Source organism: Bombina bombina, chromosome 10, assembly GCF_027579735.1.
Source record: "Bombina bombina isolate aBomBom1 chromosome 10, aBomBom1.pri, whole genome shotgun sequence".
Classification (NCBI taxonomy): domain Eukaryota; kingdom Metazoa; phylum Chordata; class Amphibia; order Anura; family Bombinatoridae; genus Bombina; species Bombina bombina.
The window spans coordinates 209,867,816-209,890,711 of NC_069508.1; the positions used below are offsets into that span (position 1 = coordinate 209,867,816).

The window sequence follows — 22,896 nt, forward strand, 5'->3', positions numbered from 1 at the left end:
ATAGCGATCCACAGTGAGTCATGGGAGGACCACTTAGCTCACATAGGAATGGTTCTGGATCAGATCCGGGCTGCTGGCCTGACTCTGAAGCCAGAAAAATGCCACTTTGGGATGGCCGAGGTACAGTACCTGGGTCACCGGGTGGGGTGTGGAAAGCAGCGACCAGAGCCGGCCAAGATAGAAGCTGTCGCCAATTGGCCCACCCCCATCACTAAGACTCAGGTCCTAGCCTTCCTGGGCACGGCAGGGTACTATAGACGGTTCGTACCAGACTACAGCACACTTGCCAAACCCCTGACTGACTTGACCAAGAAGAACTTACCTCGACAGGTCCTGTGGTCTCCCCACTGTGAAACGGCTTTCCAGGCTCTCAAAAATGCTCTAATTAACGCTCCTGTCTTGGCGGCTCCAGCCCTTAACAAACGTTTTATCGTCCACACAGATGCTTCCATGTTCGGGCTGGGAGCCGTCCTCAGCCAAGTAGGCGAAGATGGAGGGGAGCATCCAGTTGCCTACATCAGCCGGAAGCTCCTGCCCCGCGAAGTCAGCTATGCAGCGGTCGAAAAGGAGTGTTTGGCTTTGGTGTGGGCATTAAAGAAATTGACTCCCTATTTATATGGGCAGGAGTTCACTCTGGTCACCGACCATAACCCGTTGGTGTGGCTGAACCGGGTCTCTGGAGATAATGGCAGGCTATTACGTTGGAGTTTATCGTTGCAACCCTTCAATTTCACCATTACTTACAGACCTGGGAAACAGAATGGCAACGCCGACGGGTTGTCCAGACAAACCGACCTCAGCCCCGCATAACCAGCGGTCTGGACAGCCTTAGTCTGCCCCGAAAAGGGGTCAGACCGTGTCTGCCAGAGTGTTCCACAGAAAGGGAGCACTGTTACAGAAGCATTAGTTATTTTGTTGTGAAGAAACTTATTTCCCAGCAGCAATGCCTGAACCAGCCAAGCCAGCGCCTAAGAAGGGCTCCAAGAAAACTGTAACAAGTATCATTTCATAAAGGGTTAACTCTGTTCAGTTTTGAGAAAACTATTTTCTGAGGCAGGTTTCCTAGCATATTGTGTACTGTAATTAAGTTTGTGATAAGCATTCACTGCTAGGTGATAAGAAGGACTCAATTGTTTTCTTGTGTGTACTTGTTATCTGCGGTGGCCTGTCCAAGGGCTTTGTCTAAATGTGTGATGGGGGATTTTATGCTTCCCCCCCTGGGAGTGCCCTGTGTGCATGTAACCTAAATAAAAAGCAGGCTGGGCATCCCAGTCCTCAGTTCTTGGTTGTCCCTCAATCGCAGCGTTGACTCGTTTTTGTGGGCAGAAGGGTATCCTAGCTGTACTACAGCTAAGGGGGATTATTCTACATTTGCGAGACTCATATAGAATACTATGGAAAGCAGTTTCTCCCCTCTTCAGCAATAGGAATCCAGGCTACTAAGCGGTCCATCTCTCAGCGAGACTAAGGGTAACCGTAACATACACTATCAATGAATTAATTAAATACAATATCTACAAATAAATACAATTAAATAAACTAACTAAAGTACAAAAAATAAAAAAGAACTAAGTTACAAAAAATAAAAAAAATATTTACAAACATTAGAAAAATAGTACAACAATTTTAAACTAATAACACCTACTCTAAGCCCCCTAATAAAATAACAAAGCCCCCCAAAATAAAAAAAATACCCTACCCTATTCTAAATTACAAAAGTTCAAAGCTCTTTTACCTTACCAGCCCTTAAAAGGGCCCTTTGCGGGGCATGCCCCAAAGAATTCAGCTCTTTTGCCTGTAAAAAAAAAACATACAATACCCCCCCAACATTACAACCCACCACCCACATACCCCTAATCTAACCCAAACCCCCCTTAAATAAACCTAACACTAAGCCCCTGAAGAGCTTCCTACCTTGTCTTCACCATGCCAGGTATCACCGATCGTTCCAGGCTCCGAAATCTTCATCCAAGCCCAAGCGGGGGCTAGACATCCATCATCCGACGGCTGAAGAAGTCCAGAAGAGGCTCCAAAGTCTTCATCCTATCCGGGAAGAAGAGTAGATCCGGACCGGCAACCATCTTCTTCCAAGCGGCATCTTCTATCTTCATCCGATGAGGACCGACTCCATCTTGAAGACCTCCACCGCGGACCCATCTTCTTCTTCAGACAACTTCCCGACGAATGACGGTTCCTTTAAGGGACGTCATCCAAGATGGCGTCCCTCGAATTCCGATTGGCTGATAGGATTCTATCAGCCAATCGGAATTAAGGTAGGAAAATTCTGATTGGCTGATGGAATCAGCCAATCAGAATCAAGTTCAATCCGATTGGCTGATTCAGCCAATAGAATGCAAGCTCAATCTGATTGGCTGATCCAATCAGCCAATCGGATTGAACTTGAATCTGATTGGCTGATTCCATCAGCCAATCAGAATATTCCTACCTTAATTCCGATTGGCTGATAGAATCCTATCAGCCAATCGGAATTCGAGGGACGCCATCTTGGATGACGTCATTTAAAGGAACCGTCATTCGGTGAGTAGGCGTCGGTTGAAGAGGATGTTCCGCGTCGGCTTGGAAGAAGATGGCTCCGCTCCGGAAGAAAGAAGATTGAAGATGCGGCTTGATAGAAGACTTCATCCCGATGATGGACTTCCGACTTCAGCCCGATGATGGAGTTCTTCAGCCGCCGCTTGGATCAAGACTTCAGCCCGAGGATGGACCTCACTCTTCAGCCCCCCGCTTGGGCTTGGATCAAGACTTCGGACCCTCTTCTGGACAGATCGGGACCCGGTGAGGTGAAGACAAGGTAGGGAGATCTTCAGGGGCTTAGTGTTAGGTTTATTTAAGGGTGGTTTGGGTTAGATTAGGGGTATGTGGGTGGTGGGTTGTAATGTTGGGGGGGGTATTGTATGTGTTTTTTTTTACAGGCAAAAGAGCTGAATTCTTTGGGGCATGCCCCGCAAACGGCCCTTTTCAGGGCTGGTAAGGTAAAAGAGCTTTGAACTTTTTTATTTTAGAATAGGGTAGGGCATTTTTTTATTTTGGGGGGCTTTGTTATTTTATTAGGGGGCTTAGAGTAGGTGTAATTAGTTTAAAATTGTTGTAATATTTTTCTAATGTTTGTAAATATGTTTTTATTTTTTGTAACAGTTCTTTTTTATTTTTTGTACTTTAGTTAGTTTATTTAATTGTATTTATTTGTAGGTATTGAATTTAATTAATTTATTGATAGTGTAGTGTTAGGTTTAATTGTAGATAATTGTAGGTATTTTATTTAATTAATTTATTGATAGTGTAGTGTTAGGTTTAATTATAGATAATTGTAGGTATTGTATTTGATTAATTTATTGATAGTGTAGAGTTAGGTTTAATTGTAACTTAGGTTAGGATTTATTTTACAGGTAATTTTGTAATTATTTTAACTATTTTAGCTATTAAATCATTCTTAACTATTTAATAGCTATTGTACCTGGTTAAAATAAATACAAAGTTGCCTGTAAAATAAATATTAATCCTAAAATAGCTACAATATAATTATAATTTATATTGTAGCTATATTAGGGTTTATTTTACAGGTAAGTATTTAGCTTTAAATAGGAATAATTTATTTAATAAGAGTTAATTTATTTCGTTAGAATAAAATTATATTTAATTTAGGGGGGTGTTAGGGTTAGGGTTAGACTTAGCTTTAGGGGTTAAAAAATTTATTAGAGTAGCGGTGAGCTCCGATCGGCAGATTAGGGGTTAATACTTGAAGTTAGGTGTCGGCGATGTTAGGGTTATTGAGGCGGATTAGGGGTTAATATCTCGGCAGATTAGGGGTTAATAAGTGTAGGCAGGTGGAGGCGACGGTGAGGGGGGCAGATTAGGGGTTAATAAATATAATATAGGGGTCGGCGGTCTTAGGGGCAGCAGATTAGGGGTTCATAGGGATAATGTAGGTGGCAGCGGCGTGCGGTCGGCAGATTAGGGGTTAAAAAAATTTAATAGAGTGGCGGCGATGTGGGAGGACCTCGGTTTAGGGGTACATAGGTAGTTTATGGGTGTTAGTGTACTTTAGAGCACAGTAGTTAAGAGCTTTATAAACCGGCGTTAGCCCAGAAAGCTCTTAACTACTGACTTTTTTCTGCGGCTGGAGTTTTGCCGTTCGCTCACTTCAGACACGACTCTAAATACCGGCGTTAGAAAGATCCCATTGAAAAGATAGGATACACAATTGACGTAAGGGGATCTGCGGTATGGAAAAGTCGCGGCTGGAAAGTGAGCGTTAGACCCTTTCCTGACTGACTCTAAATACCAGCGGTAGCCCAAAACCAGCGTTAGGAGCCTCTAACGCTGGTTTTGACGGCTACCGTCCAACTCTAAATCTAGGCCTAAGCTAGTTACAATATAACTAATAGTTACATTTGTATCTAGCTTAGGGTTTATATTTGTTTTACAGGTAAGTTTGTATTTATTTTAACTAGGTAGAATAGTTATTAAATAGTTATTAACTATTTAATAGCTACCTAGCTAAAATAATTACAAATATACCTGAAAAATAAAACCTAACCTAAGTTACAATTACACCTAACACTACACTTTAATTAAATAAATTACCTAAACTAACTACAATTAATTGCAATTAAATAATATAAAATAAAGTACGAAAAAAACAAACACTAAATTACAGAAAATAATAAAATAATTACAAGAATTTTAAACTAATTACAACTAATCTAATCCCCCTAATAAAATAAAAAAGCCCCCCAAAATAATAAAAATCCCTACTCTATACTAAATTATAAATAGCCCTTAAAAGGGCTTTTTGCAGGGCATTGCCCCAAAGTAATCAACTCTTTTACCTGTAAATAAAAAATACAATACCCCCCCAACATTAAAACCCACCATCCACACACCCAACCCTACTCTAAAGCCCACCCAATACCCCCTTAATAAAACCTTACACTAACCCCTTGAAGATCACCCTACCTTGAGTCTTCACCCAGCCGGGCACAAGTGGACCTCCAGAGGGGCAGAAGTCTTCATCTGATCCGGGCAGAAGAGGTCCTCCAGACGGGCAGAAGTCTTCATCCAGGCGGCATCTTCTATCTTCATCCATCCGGAGCGGAGCGGGTCCATCTTCAAGCCAGCCGACGCGGAGCATCCTCTTCTTCCGACAACTCCCGACGAATGAAGGTTCCTTTAAATGACATCATCCAAGATGGTGTCCCTTGAATTCCGATTGGCTGATAGGATTCTATCAGCCAATTGGAATTAAGGTAGGAAAAATCCTATTGGCTGATCCAATCAGCCAATAGAATTGAAGTTCAATCCTATTGGCTGATCCAATCAGCCAATAGGATTGAGCTCACATTCTATTGGCTGTTCCAATAAGCCAATAGCATGCAAGATCAATTCTGTTGGCTGATTGGATCAGCCAATAGGATTTTTCCTACCTTAATCCTGATTGGCTGATAGATTATTTTATTTAATTGTAATTATTTGTAGTTAGTTTAGGTAATCTATTTAATTAAAGTATAGTGTTAGGTGTAATTGTAACTTAGGTTAGGATTTATTTTACATGTATATTTGTATTTATTTTAACTAGGAAGTTATTAAATAGTTAATAACTATTTAATAACTATTGTACCTAGTTAAAATAAATACAAAGTTGCCTGTAAAATAAAAATAAAGTTATATTGTAGCTAGTTTAGGGTTTATTTTATAAGTAAGTATTTAGTTTTAAATAGGAATAATTTAGTTAATGATAGTAATTTTATTTAGATGTATTTAAATTATATTTAAGTTAGGGGGTGTTAGGGTTAGGGTTAGACTTAGATTTAGGGGTTAATAACTTTAACATAGTGGTGGCGACATTGGCGGCGGCAGATTAGGGGTTAATAAGTGTAGTTAGGTGGCGGCGACATTGGGGGCGGCAGAGTAGGGATTAATAAATAAAAAGTAGGTGTCGGCGATGTTGGGGGCAGCAGATTAGGGGTTCATAGGGATAATGTTGGTGGCGGCGGTGTCCGGAGCGGCAGATTAGGGGTTAATAATATAATGCAGGTGTCGGCGATGTCGGGGGTGGCAGATTAGGGGTTAATAAGTGTAAGATTAGGGGTGTTTAGACTCGCGGTTCATGTTAGGGTGTTAGGTGTAGACATAAAATGTATTTTCCCATAGGAATCAATGGGGCTGCATTAGAAGCTGAACGCTGCTTTTTTACAGGTGTTTGGGTTTTTTTTTAGCCGGCTCTGCCCCATTGACTCCTATGGGGAAATCGTGCACGTTTTACCAGCTCACCGCTACCGTAAGCAGCGCTGGTATTGAGGTGAGATGTGGAGCTAAATTCTGCTCTACGCTTACCTTTTTGCGGCTAACGCTGGGTTTAAAAAGAGGCTTACTAGAAATTATGGCATTGTACTGTGACCAGTGTTATCAGACGGACTAGCGTTTACAGTGGCTAGCACACTGTTTCCCCGTGTTCCTCGTCAGGTGCAAGATCAAGCGAATGTAACAGCTCAGATAGTAGAAGACGGACAACACCGGAACAGCAAACAGGCTGACAACTTCGTTAATGCTTAAAAGTTAAACGCTTTATTCACATGCAACGCGTTTCTCGACCACAGAACTTTTTCGTAACTTACTACAGGGAACCTATAGCTTAATGACTGGGTCCTTTATCCTGGGCATTAGCTGCTATAAACCACTCTTGAAGGCACTCCAACTCCCCCAACAGCCAGTATCAGTAGAAAATTTAGCCAGATGAAGGTTTACACAAGTGCTTGGTGCCACATAACACGGTTCAAGAAAATAATGCAACGTTGCTCTTGTAAAACACAATTCAATTGCTTTAAGCAATTAAGTTACGAAAAAGTTCTGTGGTCGAGAAACGCGTTGCATGTTAATAAAGCGTATACCTTTTAAGCATTAACAAAGTTGTCAGCCTGTTTGCTGTTCCGGTGTTGTCCGTCTTCTACTATCTGAGCTGTTACATTCCCTTGATCTTGCACCTGACGAGGAACACGGGGAAACAGTGAGCTAGCCGCTGTAAGTGCTAGTCCGTCTGATAGCACTGGTCACAGTACAGTGCCATAATTTCTGGTAAGCCTCTTTTTACCATTATCACACACCTTAATAAAGGACGTATTACACTATGAGGCGCCCTCTTCTCATTTTATTCTCATAGAATTACCTTCCACCGGGTCAAGAGGAGCTGCCTGAACGAATCACGTTTATTGCCTACAGAGGATTATTTTAACTGTCTGCAGAGGATCTTTTAACTGCATCGAAAACAAGCAAGTTTCTACACATTAACTCTATGTTTTAGTTTTATTTTCACTTTAGATTTTGATTAGTTTACTAATTACCGCATTGATTACTTGTTTACAGCAATTTTTTATTATTGTCATACATTTTATTTTATTCTATATTTTTTTTGGAGAGCGCTCCTCGATTGGATCCCCCTCTGGGATCTATATATTATACTTGGGTTTAAAAAAAACTGTAATACCAGCGTTGTCTTAAGTGAACGGTGAGAATAAATTCTCGTTAGCACCGCACCCTTGTTACCGCAAAACTCGTAATCTAGGTGTCAGTGATTTGTTACTCTGTAATGGTTTTATTTTATGCTCTGCTCCAGGTATTCAGCAACAGATCAGTTTCACGCGTCAGTACTTTATATACTATTTATATATTTCCTGTAATACACAATTAAACGTTCAAGATGCTCAACACTTTGCTACCGTTATCTAATGTGCTTTGTTCTTTTGGTATGCTATCCTTTGTTGAAAAGCATGCCTAGATAGACTCAGCAGCGGCAATGCACTACTCGTCGATTTAACGTGACTGAAAAACTCGCGTTAAGGGTAGTGAATTAAAAAAAGTTGCACTAAGCATAACATAAATACATTTAAAAGTACAGTTACTCATACTAACACTATCTGATAAATATTATTTAAAAAAACAAAAGTCATAAGGGCTCAAAGCTATATGTATCAGGTGTTTGACAAAAAAAAGCCTCTAACGGGTTATATATATATATACATGGGCATATCTAAATATGTGTATAGGTGTTTTTTTTTCAGTTTGCGCACTCCATTAAAGTCTATGGGGAGAATAGTTAACACAGTCTCGATATCTGACCAAATCTTTGTGCACGTCGTGTTTGCGCTTGCGTTCAAACCTTTTACTTTCAACTTGTAATACGCACTCTACACGCGCAAAAAGTTCACTTCTAGCGAAGCTTACACTCGAGTGGGAGCACTAATTAGCTCACCACTTGTAATCTAGGCTAAAATATATACAAGTTTGTACTGTGCACCTTTGCATATGCTTAGTAGGAGCTGGATCCTCACAAGGTGTGCAAAGAACATAAATGCTGTAGCTGAAGTTACACTTTAGGGGCCCTTTAACCAAGCAAGTTCTTTATTAGTTACCTCATACACTTATCAAGGTGTAGTCTGCATTTCTCATCTTCTGTAGGGGAAAGTGTTAGCTTAAAGGGGCAATAAAGTCAAAATTAATCTTTCATGATTCAGACAGAGCAGCAATTTTAAACAACTTTCCAATTTACTTCTGTTATCAAATTTGCTTTGTTCTCTTGTTATCTTTTATTGAAGAGTAAAACTGGGTAGGCTCATTAGAGCTCAGGAGTGTGCACGTGTCTTTAGTACTCTATGGCAGCAGTGTTTTGCAACATTATTTGTAGCTTTGTTATACAATGTTGCAAAACACTGCTGCCATAGAGTACTAAAGACACGTGCACACTCCTGAGCTCTAATGAGCCTACCTAGTTTTACTCTTTAATAAAAGATACCAAGGAAACAAAGTAAAATTTGATAACAAGTACATTGTTTAAAATTGCCTGCTCTGTCTGAATCATGAACGTTTAACTTTACTGTCCCTTTAAACCCAAACCTATGAAGTTTACAAACTGAACGATGGCAGAATCCAGTTGTAAGAACCATTTGAAGCCTTTAGTGCAGTGATCGCATTGTATTCCAGCTACATAGAATTATTGTTTTTACTGTAACCTGCTCTCCTGTCTGCAAGTCTATAACTTGTTTTGCTTATTTTTACAGATATCTACTTGATTTTAGATGAACCTATGAACAACATTACAACATCTCTGGGACAGACAGCGGAACTCCACTGTAAAGTATCTGGGAACCCATCTCCTACGATACGATGGTTAAAAAACGATGCACCAGTTGTTCAGGAACCAAGGAGAATATCTTACCGTGCAACAAGTTACGGTTCTAGACTGCGAATACGAAACCTCGACACAACAGACACTGGGTATTTCCAATGTGTGGCAACAAATGGCAGGAAAACTGTGTCCACTACTGGGGTGCTGTTTGTCAAATTTGGTAAATTGTATATCTATATATATGTATATCTATATATAAGGTTATCTAAAATAAAAAATGGAGCTAAAATAAAATATCATGATTTCAAGCTACAGAATAGACATGACAGTCAATTTTATATTCCAAGTATATGTCAGCAAATATGCACTGTTTGCATTCAAAATAAATTAATTAAAATCATGTAAAGGGATATTGACCAGTATGAGATATTACTATAAAATGTTTAATTATATGTAGTTAAAAGAACTTTGCAATATACGTTCATGATTTATTTTGTCCCCTTTTACTGTAATTTAACTCTGAAAATTGTTGGTTTTGTAAATTCCACTGCGTTTCTTTAAAGTAATAGGCAAAGCCATATTTGAACTTGAGCTGCCCCTTATCTGTTTCCCTTGCTGAAGATTTTCCTAGATAGGATTCCACACAACCTTTTTTTTTTTGCGCAAACAGAAATACTGTAAATAGAAAACTAGTTCAAACATGGCGGCGCCCATTACTTTATAGAAAATAAACTTTTACACTTATCTTTTCACTATTTAAACAACTAATATAATTGTAAAAATGTATCTACATATTATTCTAAGGTTAATCTTTGCTTTGAATGTATCATTATGTCTATCATTTATTTAATATTTAACATTCCTTTAAAACTCACATTTTCTAAGCATATTTACAGGTCTTGCAAACCTGAAGTGCAAGGGTACACTCATCTAAACCGCCTGGTATATATGTACTTAGTCTCTGATCAGATGTGAATGAGCTCCTACACTGATCTAAACCCCCTGGTATATATGTACTTAGTCTCTGACCAGATGTGAACGAGCTCCTACACTGATCTAAACCCCCTGGTATATATGTACTTAGTCTCTGACCAGATGTGAATGAGCTCCTACACTGATCTAAACCCCCTGGTATATATGTACTTAGTCTCTGACCAGATGTGAATGAGCTCCTACACTGATCTAAACCCCCTGGTATATACAGTATGTACTTAGTCTCTGATCAGATGCAAATGAGCTCCTACACTGATCTAAACCCCCTGGTATATATGTACTTAGTCTCTGACCAGATGTGAATGAGCTCCTACACTGATCTAAACCCCCTGGTATATACAGTATGTACTTAGTCTCTGATCAGATGCAAATGAGCTCCTACACTGATCTAAACCCCCTGGTATATATGTACTTAGTCTCTGACCAGATGTGAATGAGCTCCTACACTGATCTAAACCCCCTGGTATATACAGTATGTACTTAGTCTCTGATCAGATGCAAATGAGCTCCTACACTGATCTAAACCCCCTGGTATATACAGTATGTACTTAGTCTCTGATCAGATGCAAATGAGCTCCTACACTGATCTAAACCCCCTGGTATATATGTACTTAGTCTGTGACCAGATGTGAATGAGCTCCTACACTGATCTAAACCCCCTAGTATATATGTACTTAGTCGGTGACCAGATGTTAATGAGCTCCTACACTGATCTAAACTCCCTGGTATATACAGTATGTACTTAGTCTCTGACCAGATGTGAATGAGCTCCTACACTGATCTAAACCCCCTGGTATATATGTACTTAGTCGGTGACCAGATGTTAATGAGCTCCTACACTGATCTAAACCCCCTGGTATATACAGTATGCCCAGAGGCAGAACTTTTTTTCACTTTCTGTGATGAGATTTTTTTTTTTAGGGAAAAATTTTCTGCAGGTCATTTTTAAATAAAATTTCAATTTTAAATTAGGAAGTTACACTAAAGCACCAGTTCAATTGTAATGCGTTAGTTAACTGGAGAATAAAGCAATATTTAAAGTTTTATAATAAAGTGCAGTAGTTGAAATTTGCATTGCAAATTCGGTGCATTGCTCATACGAACGTCTTACATTCAGAAAAAAACAGCTTTGAAGACTGAAAGGCTAGGGGACGGGCTTGAAACAATCTCTGAGAGACAGTCACTTAATGCACTACTGCTTAGCAGCGCTACTGAATATTTGACTGTTCACTTCATACAGCACTTTGCTCTGTATGAACTGTGGGAAGGAAAACTTACACAGTGCAGTCAGAGAACAGCTCTGTTTGAAGAGAACAGCCTAATGTGGAGCAGCGAAGAAAAGTTAAATGAATATGCATGTGTCCTGTTCTTTCTGCAGACATCAAACCTCTCCTCTCATCCTTCTCCTCCTTTTCATGCCCTGACCAATCTATCTGCCACTATAATTCCACCCTTACATCCGTCCTTGACAATCTCGCCCCTCTTACCATAGCTCGGAAATCAAACACTCATCCTCAGCCCTGGCATACTCCACTGACACGATACCTACGCAGATGTTCCCGTACTGCTGAGCGGCACTGGAGAAAATCTAGGAGTTCAGCTGATTTTCAACATTACAAATTTATCTTGAACTCCTACTACTCTGCCCTTAATTTCCATAAGCAACACTACTTCTCTACTCTTATCTCTAATCTTTCTTCAAACCCAAAACGTTTGTTCTCCACTTTCAATACCCTTCTCCGCCCTCCCCCACCTCCTAATACAACTTCTCTGTCAGCTCAAGACTTTGCCAACCACTTCAATAACAAAATCAACTCCATCAGAAATGATATCAGCTCTCAACATAATTCCATTCCCTCACCCCCTCAAATGCTCTCAATCAACCACAACCCACATAACCTTAAACTTAGCTCATTCTCCCCTGTTACTGAGGAAGAAGTTTCGGCACTTATACTGCGCTCTCACCTCACTACCTGTCCCCTTGACCCTATCCCCTCACAGCTACTCCCCTCCCTCTCTGCCACCCTTACCCCTATACTCACACACACTTTCAACCTCTCCTTCAGCACCAGTATATTTCCCTCATCGCTGAAACATGCACTGGTCGCACCTATCCTCAAAAAACCTTCCCTTGATCCTACCTCCCCATCCAACTACCGCCCTATTTCCCTCCTCCCTCTTGCATCAAAGCTTCTCAAAAAACTAGCTTATGCACGCCTATCCCATTTCCTTACAATAAACTTCCTCCTTGACCCATTGCAATCTGGATTTCGTCCCCATCACTCCACAGAAACAGCAATTGTTAAGGTTACCAATGACCTACTTACAGCAAAATCAAAAGGCCACTTCTCTCTGCTTATTCTCCTTGATCTGTCCGCAGCCTTTGACACTGTTGACCACCCTCTCTTGCTCCAAACCCTCCAATCCTTCGGCATATGTGACACAGCCCTCTCGTGGCTCTCTTCCTACCTATCAAACCGTACCTTTAGTGTAGCCTTCTCTGGGGCCTCCTCTGCCCCGTCACCACTTTCTGTCGGAGTTCCGCAAGGCTCTGTCCTCGGTCCCCTTCTCTTCTCAATCTACACGTCATCACTAGGTTCCCTAATAAAGTCCCATGGTTTACAATATCATTTGTATGCCGACAACACCCAAATCTACTTCTCTGCACCAGACCTTTCTCCTTCCTTGCTAACCCGTGTCACTAACTGTCTTTCTCACATCTCCAACTGGATGTCCTCTCACTACCTCAAGCTAAATCTCTCCAAAACTGAGCTCCTTATTTTCCCCCCTTCTTCAAAATTCTCCACCCCCAATCTCTCTATAACTGTCGACAACTTCATCATTACCCCGCATGCCCGATGTCTCGGGGTCACATTTGACTCAGATCTTTCTTTCACTCCTCACATTCAGTCTTTGGCTAAAGCCTGCCGCTTCCACCTTAAAAACATCTCTAAAATTAGACACTTCCTTACACAAGACACAACAAAGATTTTAATCCACTCTCTCATTCTTTCCCGCCTCGATTACTGCAACTCTGTCCTCTCTGGTCTCCCCACCTACTGCCTAGCTCCTTTACAATCCTTAATGAATGCCTCTGCCAGACTCATCTTCCTTACAAGTCGCTCTTCATCTGCTGCACCTCTCTGCCAATCTCTTCACTGGCTTCCTCTTGCCTCTAGGATCAAACACAAAATTCTCACTCTGACATACAAAGCCCTCAACTGCACTGCTCCCCCCTATATCTCAGATCTTGTCTCCAGATACTCTCCTTCCCGTCCCCTTCGCTCTGCTCAAGACCTCCTACTCTCCTCCTCTCTTGTCACCTCATCACACTCCCGTTTACAGGACTTCTCCAGACTGGCTCCCATCTTGTGGAACTCTCTGCCTCGCTCCACAAGACTCTCTTCTAGTTTTAAAAGCTTCAAGTGCTCCCTAAAGACTCTACTGTTCAGGGATGCATACAACCTACGCTAACCTTACTTTATACCAGTTCCTCTCCTCCATTGCTATCCCCTGAACCCCCTTAGCATGTAAGCTTAAGAGTCCAGCTGTTTGTTGATCACCTTCTCAAGAGCTGACTACAACAGTGCAACTCTTGGCAGGGCCCTCTACCCATTTGATCCCTATAACTGTTTTTTTTGTACTCCGCCTTTGTTAATAGCGCTGCGGAATCTGTTGGCGCTCTACAAATAACCGATAATAATAATAATGCTGCATTTTCTGCGATGACATCTCAGATCACTGTATGTTCTGCCTTGGGGAAGTATGTACTTAGTCTCTGACCAGATGTGAATGAGCACCTACACTGATCTTAACCCCCTGGTATATACAGTATGTACTTAGTCTCTGACCAGATGTGAATGAGCTCCTACACTGATCAAAATATGACAGCAAAGGTGTCTATAGACATCTTGTCACATGGAGGCAAACATAATGATATGGCCCATGCGTCATATTATCAGTATTTCTTGCTATATCTCTAAGCTTGGGCTGGTTTTCATGCTCATCTGGTTTAGTCCCTTGGCTTCTATAGAGGCCTACTGTGTATTTCATTGTAATCCAACCAGGTTTTGTTCTAGACCTTAAAAAGACATGAAAGCTATTTTTTTTTAAGATTAAGATACAAAATACAATTTTATACAACTTCCCAATTTACTTTAATATCTAATTTGCTTCATGTTTTGTTAGTATCCTTTGTTAAAAGAGTAATGCACTTCTGGTACCGGTACCTAGCTGAACACATTCGATGAGTCAATTACAATAAGCATATATGCAGCCACCAATCAGCAGCTAGCTCTCAGTAGTGCCTTGCTAGTCCTGAGCCTACCTAGGTATGCTTTTTAACAAAGGATACCAAACTAACAAAGCAAATTATATAGAAGATGTTAAATGGAAAGTTGTTTAAAACTGCACATTCTGCCTAAATCATTAAGGTTTAATTTTGACTTTAATGTCCCTTTAATATACACACATACATACAGACACACACACACATACAGTATCCCACAAAAGTGAGTACACCCCTCACATTGTTGTAAATATTTTATTATATGTTTTCATGTGACAACACTAAAGCAATTACACTTTGCTACAATGTAAAGTAGTGAGTGTACAGCCTGTATAACAGTGTAAATTTGCTGTCCCCTTAAACTAACTCAACACACAGCCATTAATGTCTAAACCGTTGGCAACAAAAGTGAGTACACCCCTAAGTGGAAATGTCCCAATAGGGCCCAATTAGCCATTTACCCTTCCCGGTGTCATGTGACTCGTTAGTGTTACAAGGTCTCAGGTGTGAATGGGGAGCAAGTGTGTTAAATTTGGTGTTATCGCTCTCACACTCTCTCATACTGGTCACTGGAAGTTCAACATGGCACCTCATGGCAAAGAACTCTCTGAGTGTCTGAAAAAAAGAATTGTTGCTCTACATAAAGATGACCTAGGCTATAAGAAGATTGCCAAGACCCTAAAACTGAGCTGCAGCATGGTGGGCAAGACCAGCCCACAGCGGTTTCACAGGACAGGTTCCACTCAAAACAGGCCTCGCCATGGTCGACCAAAGACATTAAGTGCACATGCTCAGCGTCATATCCAGAGGTTATCTTTGGGAAATAGACCTATGAGTGCTGCCAGCATTGCTGCAGAGGTTGAAGGGGTGGGGGTCAGCCTGTCAGTATTGGGGACCCACTCCAGACAGGAGCTATAGGTTATATCCACTACTAGTGCTGTAAGATAATACTATAACTTGTCAGCCAGTCAGTACTCAGACCATACGCCGCACATTCCATCAAATTGGTCTGCATGGCTGTCTTCCCAGAAGGAAGCCACTTCTAAAGATAATGCACAAGAAAGCCCGCAAACAGTTTGCTGAAGACAAGCAGACTAAGGACATGGATTACTGGAACCATGTCTTGTGGTCCGATGAGACCAAGATAAACTTATTTGGTTCAGATGGTGTCAAGCGTGTGTGGCGGCAACCAGGTGAGGAGTACAAAGACAAGTGTGTCTTGCCTACAGACAAGCATGGTAGTGGAAGTGTCATGGTCTGGGCCTGTATGAGTGCTGCGGCACTGGGGAGCTACAGTTCATTGAGGGAGCCATGAATGCCAACTTGTACTGTGACATACTGAAGCAGAGCATGATCCCCTTCCTTCGTAGACTGGGCCACAGGGCAGTATTCCAATTTCCAACATGATAATGACCCCAAACACACCTCCAAGACGACCACTGCCTTTCTAAAGAAGCTGAGGGTAAAGGTGATGGACTGGCTAAGCATGTCTTCAGACCTAAACCCTATTGAGCATCTGGGGCATCCTCAAACGTAAGGTGGGGGAGCACAAGGTCTCTAACATCCACCAACTCTGTGATGTCGTTATGGTGGAGTGGAAGAGGACTCCAGTGGCAACCTGTGAAACTCTGGTGAACAACATGCCCAAGAGGGTTAAGGCAGTGCTGGAAAATAATGGTGGCCACACAAAATATTGACATTTTGGGCCCAATTTGGACATTTCCACTTAGGGGTGTACTCACTTTTTTGCCAATGGTTTAGACATTAGTAGCTGTGTGTCAAGTTATTTTGAGGGGACAGCAAATTTACACTGCTATACAGGCTGTACACTCACTACTTTACATTGTAGCAAAGTGTCATTTCTTCAGTGTTGTCACGTGAAAAGATAAAATAAAATATTTACAAAAATGTGAGGGGTGTACTCACTTTTGTGGGATACTGTACATACATACACATACACACACATACATACATACATACATACATACATACATACACACACACACACATACATATACACGCACACACATGCACACATATATACACACACATATATACACAAAGACACTCACATACATACATACATACACATACCCATACACATATACACACACTCACATATACACACACACACATACACATACACACATATACACACACATACACACATATACACACACACATACACACATATAAACACACATACACACACACACATACACACATATACACACACACATACACACATATACACACACACATACACACATATACACACATACATACACACATATACACACAAACACATACACACATATACACACACACACATACACACATATACACATACATACATACACATATACACACACACATACACACACACACACATACATACATACACATATACACACACATACACATACATACATACACATACACACATATACACACACACACATACACACATATACACACACACATACACACATATACACACACATATACACATATACACACACATACACACACACATACATACATACACATATACACACACATATACACATACATACATACATACACATATACACACACACACACACATACAGGGAGTGCAGAATTATTAGGCAAGTTGTATTTTTGAGGATTAATTTTATTATTGAACAACAACCATGTTCTCAATGAACCCAAAAAACTCATTAATATCAAAGCTGAATAGTTTTGGAAGTAGTTTCTCCAACATAGGTGTGTCCGGTCCACGGCGTCATCCTTACTTGTGGGATATTCTCTTCCCCAACAGGAAATGGCAAAGAGTCCCAGCAAAGCTGGTCACATGATCCCTCCTAGGCTCCGCCCACCCCAGTCATTCTCTTTGCCGTTGCACAGGCAACATCTCCACGGAGATGGTTAAGAGTTTTTTGGTGTTTAAATGTAGTTTTTATTCTTCAATCAAGTGTTTGTTATTTTAAAATAGTGCTGGTATGTACTATTTACTCTGAAACAGAAAAAAGATGAAGATTTCTGTTTGTAAGAGGAAGATGATTTTAGCAGAAGTTACTAAAATCGATTGCTGTTTCCACACAGGACTGTTGAGATGAAGTAACTTCAGTTGGGGGAAACAGTTGGCAGACTTTTCTGCTTAAGGTATGACTAGACATATTTCTAACAAGACTATGTAATGCTGGAAGTCTGTCATTTCCCCTTATGGGGACCGGTAAGCCATTTTCTTAGTTAAGTAAAAGAATAAAGGGCTTCATAAGGGCTTAAAAAACTGGTAGACATTTTTCTGGGCTAAAACGATTGCTTTGCTAGGCATATTTTGCAGATTCTAACTATTAATGGTTATTATAATCTTGGGGATTGTTTAGAAAAACGGCAGGCACTGTGTTGGACACCTTTTTCAGATGGGGGCCTTTTCTAGTCATAGACAGAGCCTCATTTTCGCGCCACTAATGCGCAGTTGTTTTTGGAGAGCAAGGCATGCAGATGCATGTGTGAGGAGCTAATAAACACTGAAAAAGCTTCTAGAAGGCATCATTTGGTATCGTATTCCCCTCTGGGCTTGGTTGGGTCTCAGCAAAGCATATAGCTGGGACTGTATAGGGGTTAAATGTAAAAACGGCTCCGGTTCCGTTAATTTAAGGGTTAAAGCTCTGAAATTTGGTGTGCAATACTTTTACTGCTTTAAGACACTGTGGTGAAATTTTGGTGAATTTTGAACAATTCCTTCATACTTTTTCACATATTCAGTAATAAAGTGTTTTCAGTTTGAAATTTAAAGTGACAGTAACGGTTTTATTTTAAAACGTTTTTTGTGCTTTGTTGACAAGTTTAAGCCTGTTTAACATGTCTGTACCATCAGATAAGCTATGTTCTATATGTATGAAAGCCAAGGTGTCTCCCCATTTAAATTTATGTGATAATTGTGCCATAGTGTCCAAACAAAGTAAGGACAGTAATGCAACAGATAATGATATTGCCCAAGATGATTCCTCAAATGAGGGGAGTAAACATGATACTACATCATCCCCTACTGTGTCTACACCAGTTATGCCCACACAGGAGGCCCCTAGTACATCTAGTGCGCCAATACTTATTACCATGCAACAATTAACGGCTGTAATGGATAACTCCATAGCAAATCTTTTATCCAAAATGCCTACTTATCAGAGAAAGCACGATTGCTCTGTTTTAAACACTGAAGAGCAAGAGGACGCTGATGATAACTGTTCTGACATACCCTCACACCAATCTGAAGGGGCCATGAGGGAGGTTTTGTCTGAGGGAGAAATTTCAGATTCAGGAAAAATTTCTCATCAAGCTGAACCTGATGTTGTGACATTTAAATTTAAATTAGAACATCTCCGCGCACTGCTTAAGGAGGTATTATCTACTCTGGATGATTGTGACAATTTGGTCATTCCAGAGAAATTATGTAAGATGGACAAGTTCCTAGAGGTTCCGGTGCCCCCCGATGCTTTTCCTATACAATGGCGGACATAGTAAATAAAGAGTGGGAAAGGCCCGGCATACCTTTTGTCCCCCCCCCTATATTTAAGAAATTATTTCCTATAGTCGACCCCAGAAAGGACTTATGGCAGACAGTCCCCAAGGTCGAGGGGGCGGTTTCTACTCTAAACAAACGCACTACTATTCCTATCGAAGATAGTTGTGCTTTCAAAGATCCTATGGATAAAAAATTAGAGGGTTTGCTTAAAAAGATTTTTGTTCAGCAAGGTTACCTTCTACAACCAATTTCATGCATTGTTCCTGTCACTACGGCAGCGTGTTTCTGGTTCGAGGAACTAGAAAAGTCGCTCAATAAAGAATCTTCGTATGAGGAGGTTATGGACAGAGTTCAAGCACTTAAATTGGCTAACTCTTTTATTTTAGATGCCGCTTTGCAATTAGCTAGATTAGCGGCGAAAAATTCAGGGTTTGCTATCGTGGCGCGCAGAGCGCTTTGGCTAAAGTCTTGGTCAGCGGATGTGTCTTCCAAGACAAAATTGCTTAACATCCCTTTCAAGGGTAAAACATTATTTGGACCTGATTTGAAAGAGATTATTTCAGACATCACTGGGGGAAAGGGCCACGCCCTCCCACAGGATAGGTCTTTTAAGGCTAAAAATAAGCCTAATTTTCGTCCCTTTCGCAGAAACGGACCAGCCTCTAATTCTACATCCTCTAAGCAAGAGGGTAATACTTCACAACCCAAACCAGCCTGGAGACCAATGCAAGGCTGGAACAAGGGTAAGCAGGCCAAGAAGCCTACCACTGCTACCAAAACAGCATGAAGGGATGGCCCCCGATCCGGGACCGGATCTGGTGGGGGTAGACTTTCTCTCTTTGCTCAGGCTTGGGCAAGAGATGTTCAGGATCCTTGGGCGCTAGAAATAGTTTCTCAAGGTTATCTCCTGGAATTCAAGGAACTACCCCCAAGGGGAAGGTTCCACAGGTCTCAATTATCTTCAAACCAAATAAAAAGACAGGCATTCTTACATTGTGTAGAAGACCTGTTAAAGATGGGAGTGATTCATCCAGTTCCAATAAGAGAACAAGGGATGGGTTTTTATTCCAACCTGTTCATAGTTCCCAAAAAAGAGGGAACATTCAGACCAATTTTGGATCTCAAGATCCTAAACAAATTTCTCAAGGTTCCATCGTTCAAAATGGAAACTATTCGAACGATCCTACCTACTATCCAGGAAAATCAATTTATGACTACCGTGGATTTAAAGGATGCGTACCTACATATTCCTATCCACAAGGAACATCATCAGTTCCTAAGGTTCGCTTTTCTGGACAAGCATTACCAGTTTGTGGCACTTCCATTCGGATTAGCCACTGCTCCAAGGATTTTCACAAAGGTACTAGGGTCCCTTCTAGCGGTTCTAAGACCAAGGGGCATTGCAGTAGTACCTTACTTGGACGACATCCTGATTCAAGCGTCGTCTCTGTCAAAAGCAAAGGCTCATACGGACATCGTCCTAGCCTTTCTCAGATCTCACGGATGGAAGGTGAACAAAGAAAAAAGTTCTCTGTCCCCGTCAACAAGAGTTCCCTTCTTGGGAACAATAATAGATTCCTTAGAAATGAGGATTTTTCTGACAGAGGTCAGAAAATCAAAAATTCTAAGCTCTTGTCAAGTACTTCATTCTGTTCTTCGTCCTTCCATAGCGCAGTGCATGGAAGTAATAGGATTGATGGTTGCAGCAATGGACATAGTTCCTTTTGCATGAATTCATCTAAGACCATTACAACTGTGCATGCTCAGACAGTGGAATGGGGATTATACAGACTTGTCTCCGACGATTCAAGTAGATCAAAAGACCAGAGATTCACTCCGTTGGTGGCTGACCCTGGACAATCTGTCACAGGGAATGAGCTTCCGCAGTCCAGAGTGGGTCATTGTCACGACCGACGCCAGCCTGGTGGGCTGGGGCGCGGTCTGGGAACCCCTGAAAGCTCAGGGTCTATGGTCTCGGGAAGAATCTCTTCTCCCGATAAACATTCTGGAACTGAGAGCGATATTCAATGCTCTCAAAGCTTGGCCTCAACTAGCAAAGGCCAAATTCATAAGGTTTCAATCAGACAACATGACGACTGTTGCATATATCAATCATCAGGGGGGAACAAGGAGTTCCCTGGCAATGGAAGAAGTGACCAAAATAATTCAATGGGCGGAGGATCACTCCTGCCACTTGTCTGCAATCCACATCCCAGGAGTGGAAAATTGGGAAGCGGATTTTCTGAGTCGTCAGACATTCCATCCGGGGGAGTGGGAACTCCATCCGGAAATCTTTGCCCAAATAACTCAATTATGGGGCATTCCAGACATGGATCTGATGGCGTCTCGTCAGAACTTCAAGGTTCCTTGCTACTGGTCCAGATCCAGGGATCCCAAGGCGACTCTAGTAGATGCACTAGTAGCACCTTGGACCTTCAACCTAGCTTATGTATTCCCACCGTTTCCTCTCATTCCCAGGCTGGTAGCCAGGATCAATCAGGAGAGGGCTTCGGTGATCTTGATAGCTCCTGCGTGGCCACGCAGGACTTGGTATGCAGACCTGGTGAATATGTCATCGGCTCCACCATGGAAGCTACCTTTGAGACAGGACCTTCTTGTTCAAGGTCCATTCGAACATCCGAATCTGGTTTCCCTCCAACTGACGGCTTGGAGATTGAACGCTTGATTTTATCAAAGCGTGGGTTTTCAGATTCTGTAATAGATACTCTGATTCAGGCTAGAAAGCCTGTAACTAGAAAAATTTACCATAAAATATGGAAAAAATATATCTGTTGGTGTGAATCTAAAGGATTCCCATGGAACAAGATAAAAATTCCTAAAATTCTATCCTTTCTACAAGAAGGTTTGGAGAAAGGATTATCTGCAAGTTCTCTGAAGGGACAGATCTCTGCTTTATCTGTTTTACTTCACAAAAGGCTGGCAGCTGTGCCAGATGTTCAAGCATTTGTTCAGGCTCTGGTTAGAATCAAGCCTGTTTACAGACCTTTGATTCCTCCCTGGAGTCTAAATCTAGTTCTTTCAGTTCTTCAAGGGGTTCCGTTTGAACCCTTACATTCCGTAGATATTAAGTTATTATCTTGGAAAGTTTTGTTTTTGGTTGCAATTTCTTCTGCTAGAAGAGTTTCAGAGTTATCTGCTCTGCAGTGTTCTCCGCCCTATCTGGTGTTCCATGCAGATAAGGTGGTTTTGCGTACTAAGCCTGGTTTTCTTCCGAAAGTTGTTTCCAACAAAAATATTAACCAGGAGATAGTTGTACCTTCTTTGTGTCCGAATCCAGTTTCAAAGAAGGAACGTTTGTTACACAATTTGGACGTAGTCCGTGCTCTAAAATTCTATTTAGAGGCTACTAAAGATTTCAGACAAACATCTTCCTTGTTTGTTGTTTATTCTGGTAAAAGGAGAGGTCAAAAAGCGACTTCTACCTCTCTTTCCTTTTGGCTTAAAAGCATTATCCGATTGGCTTATGAGACTGCCGGACGGCAGCCTCCTGAAAGAATCACAGCTCACTCCACTAGGGCTGTGGCTTCCACATGGGCCTTCAAGAACGAGGCTTCTGTTGACCAGATATGTAAGGCAGCAACTTGGTCTTCACTGCACACTTTTGCCAAATTTTACAAATTTGATACTTTTGCTTCTTCGGAGGCTATTTTTGGGAGAAAGGTTTTGCAAGCTGTGGTGCCTTCCGTTTAGGTGACCTGATTTGCTCCCTCCCTTCTTCCGTGTCCTAAAGCTTTGGTATTGGTTCCCACAAGTAAGGATGACGCCGTGGACCGGACACACCTATGTTGGAGAAAACAGAATTTATGCTTACCTGATAAAATACTTTCTCCAATGGTGTGTCCGGCCCACGGCCCGCCCTGGTTTTTTTAATCAGGTCTGATGAATTATTTTCTCTAACTACAGTCACCACGGTATCATATGATTTCTCCTATATATATTTCCTCC

General features: G+C 41.3%; 1 protein-coding gene across 1 annotated transcript in view; it reads left to right on the top strand.

Annotated features, from left to right (window-relative positions):
• ROR1 (receptor tyrosine kinase like orphan receptor 1) overlaps positions 1-22,896 on the top strand; it is a 718,546-nt gene that overhangs the window by 494,814 nt on the left and 200,836 nt on the right. The window contains exon 3 of the mRNA XM_053693674.1: positions 9,072-9,359. Within this exon, the coding sequence (XP_053549649.1) occupies positions 9,072-9,359 (288 nt within the window). The remainder of the gene's footprint in view (positions 1-9,071; positions 9,360-22,896) is intronic.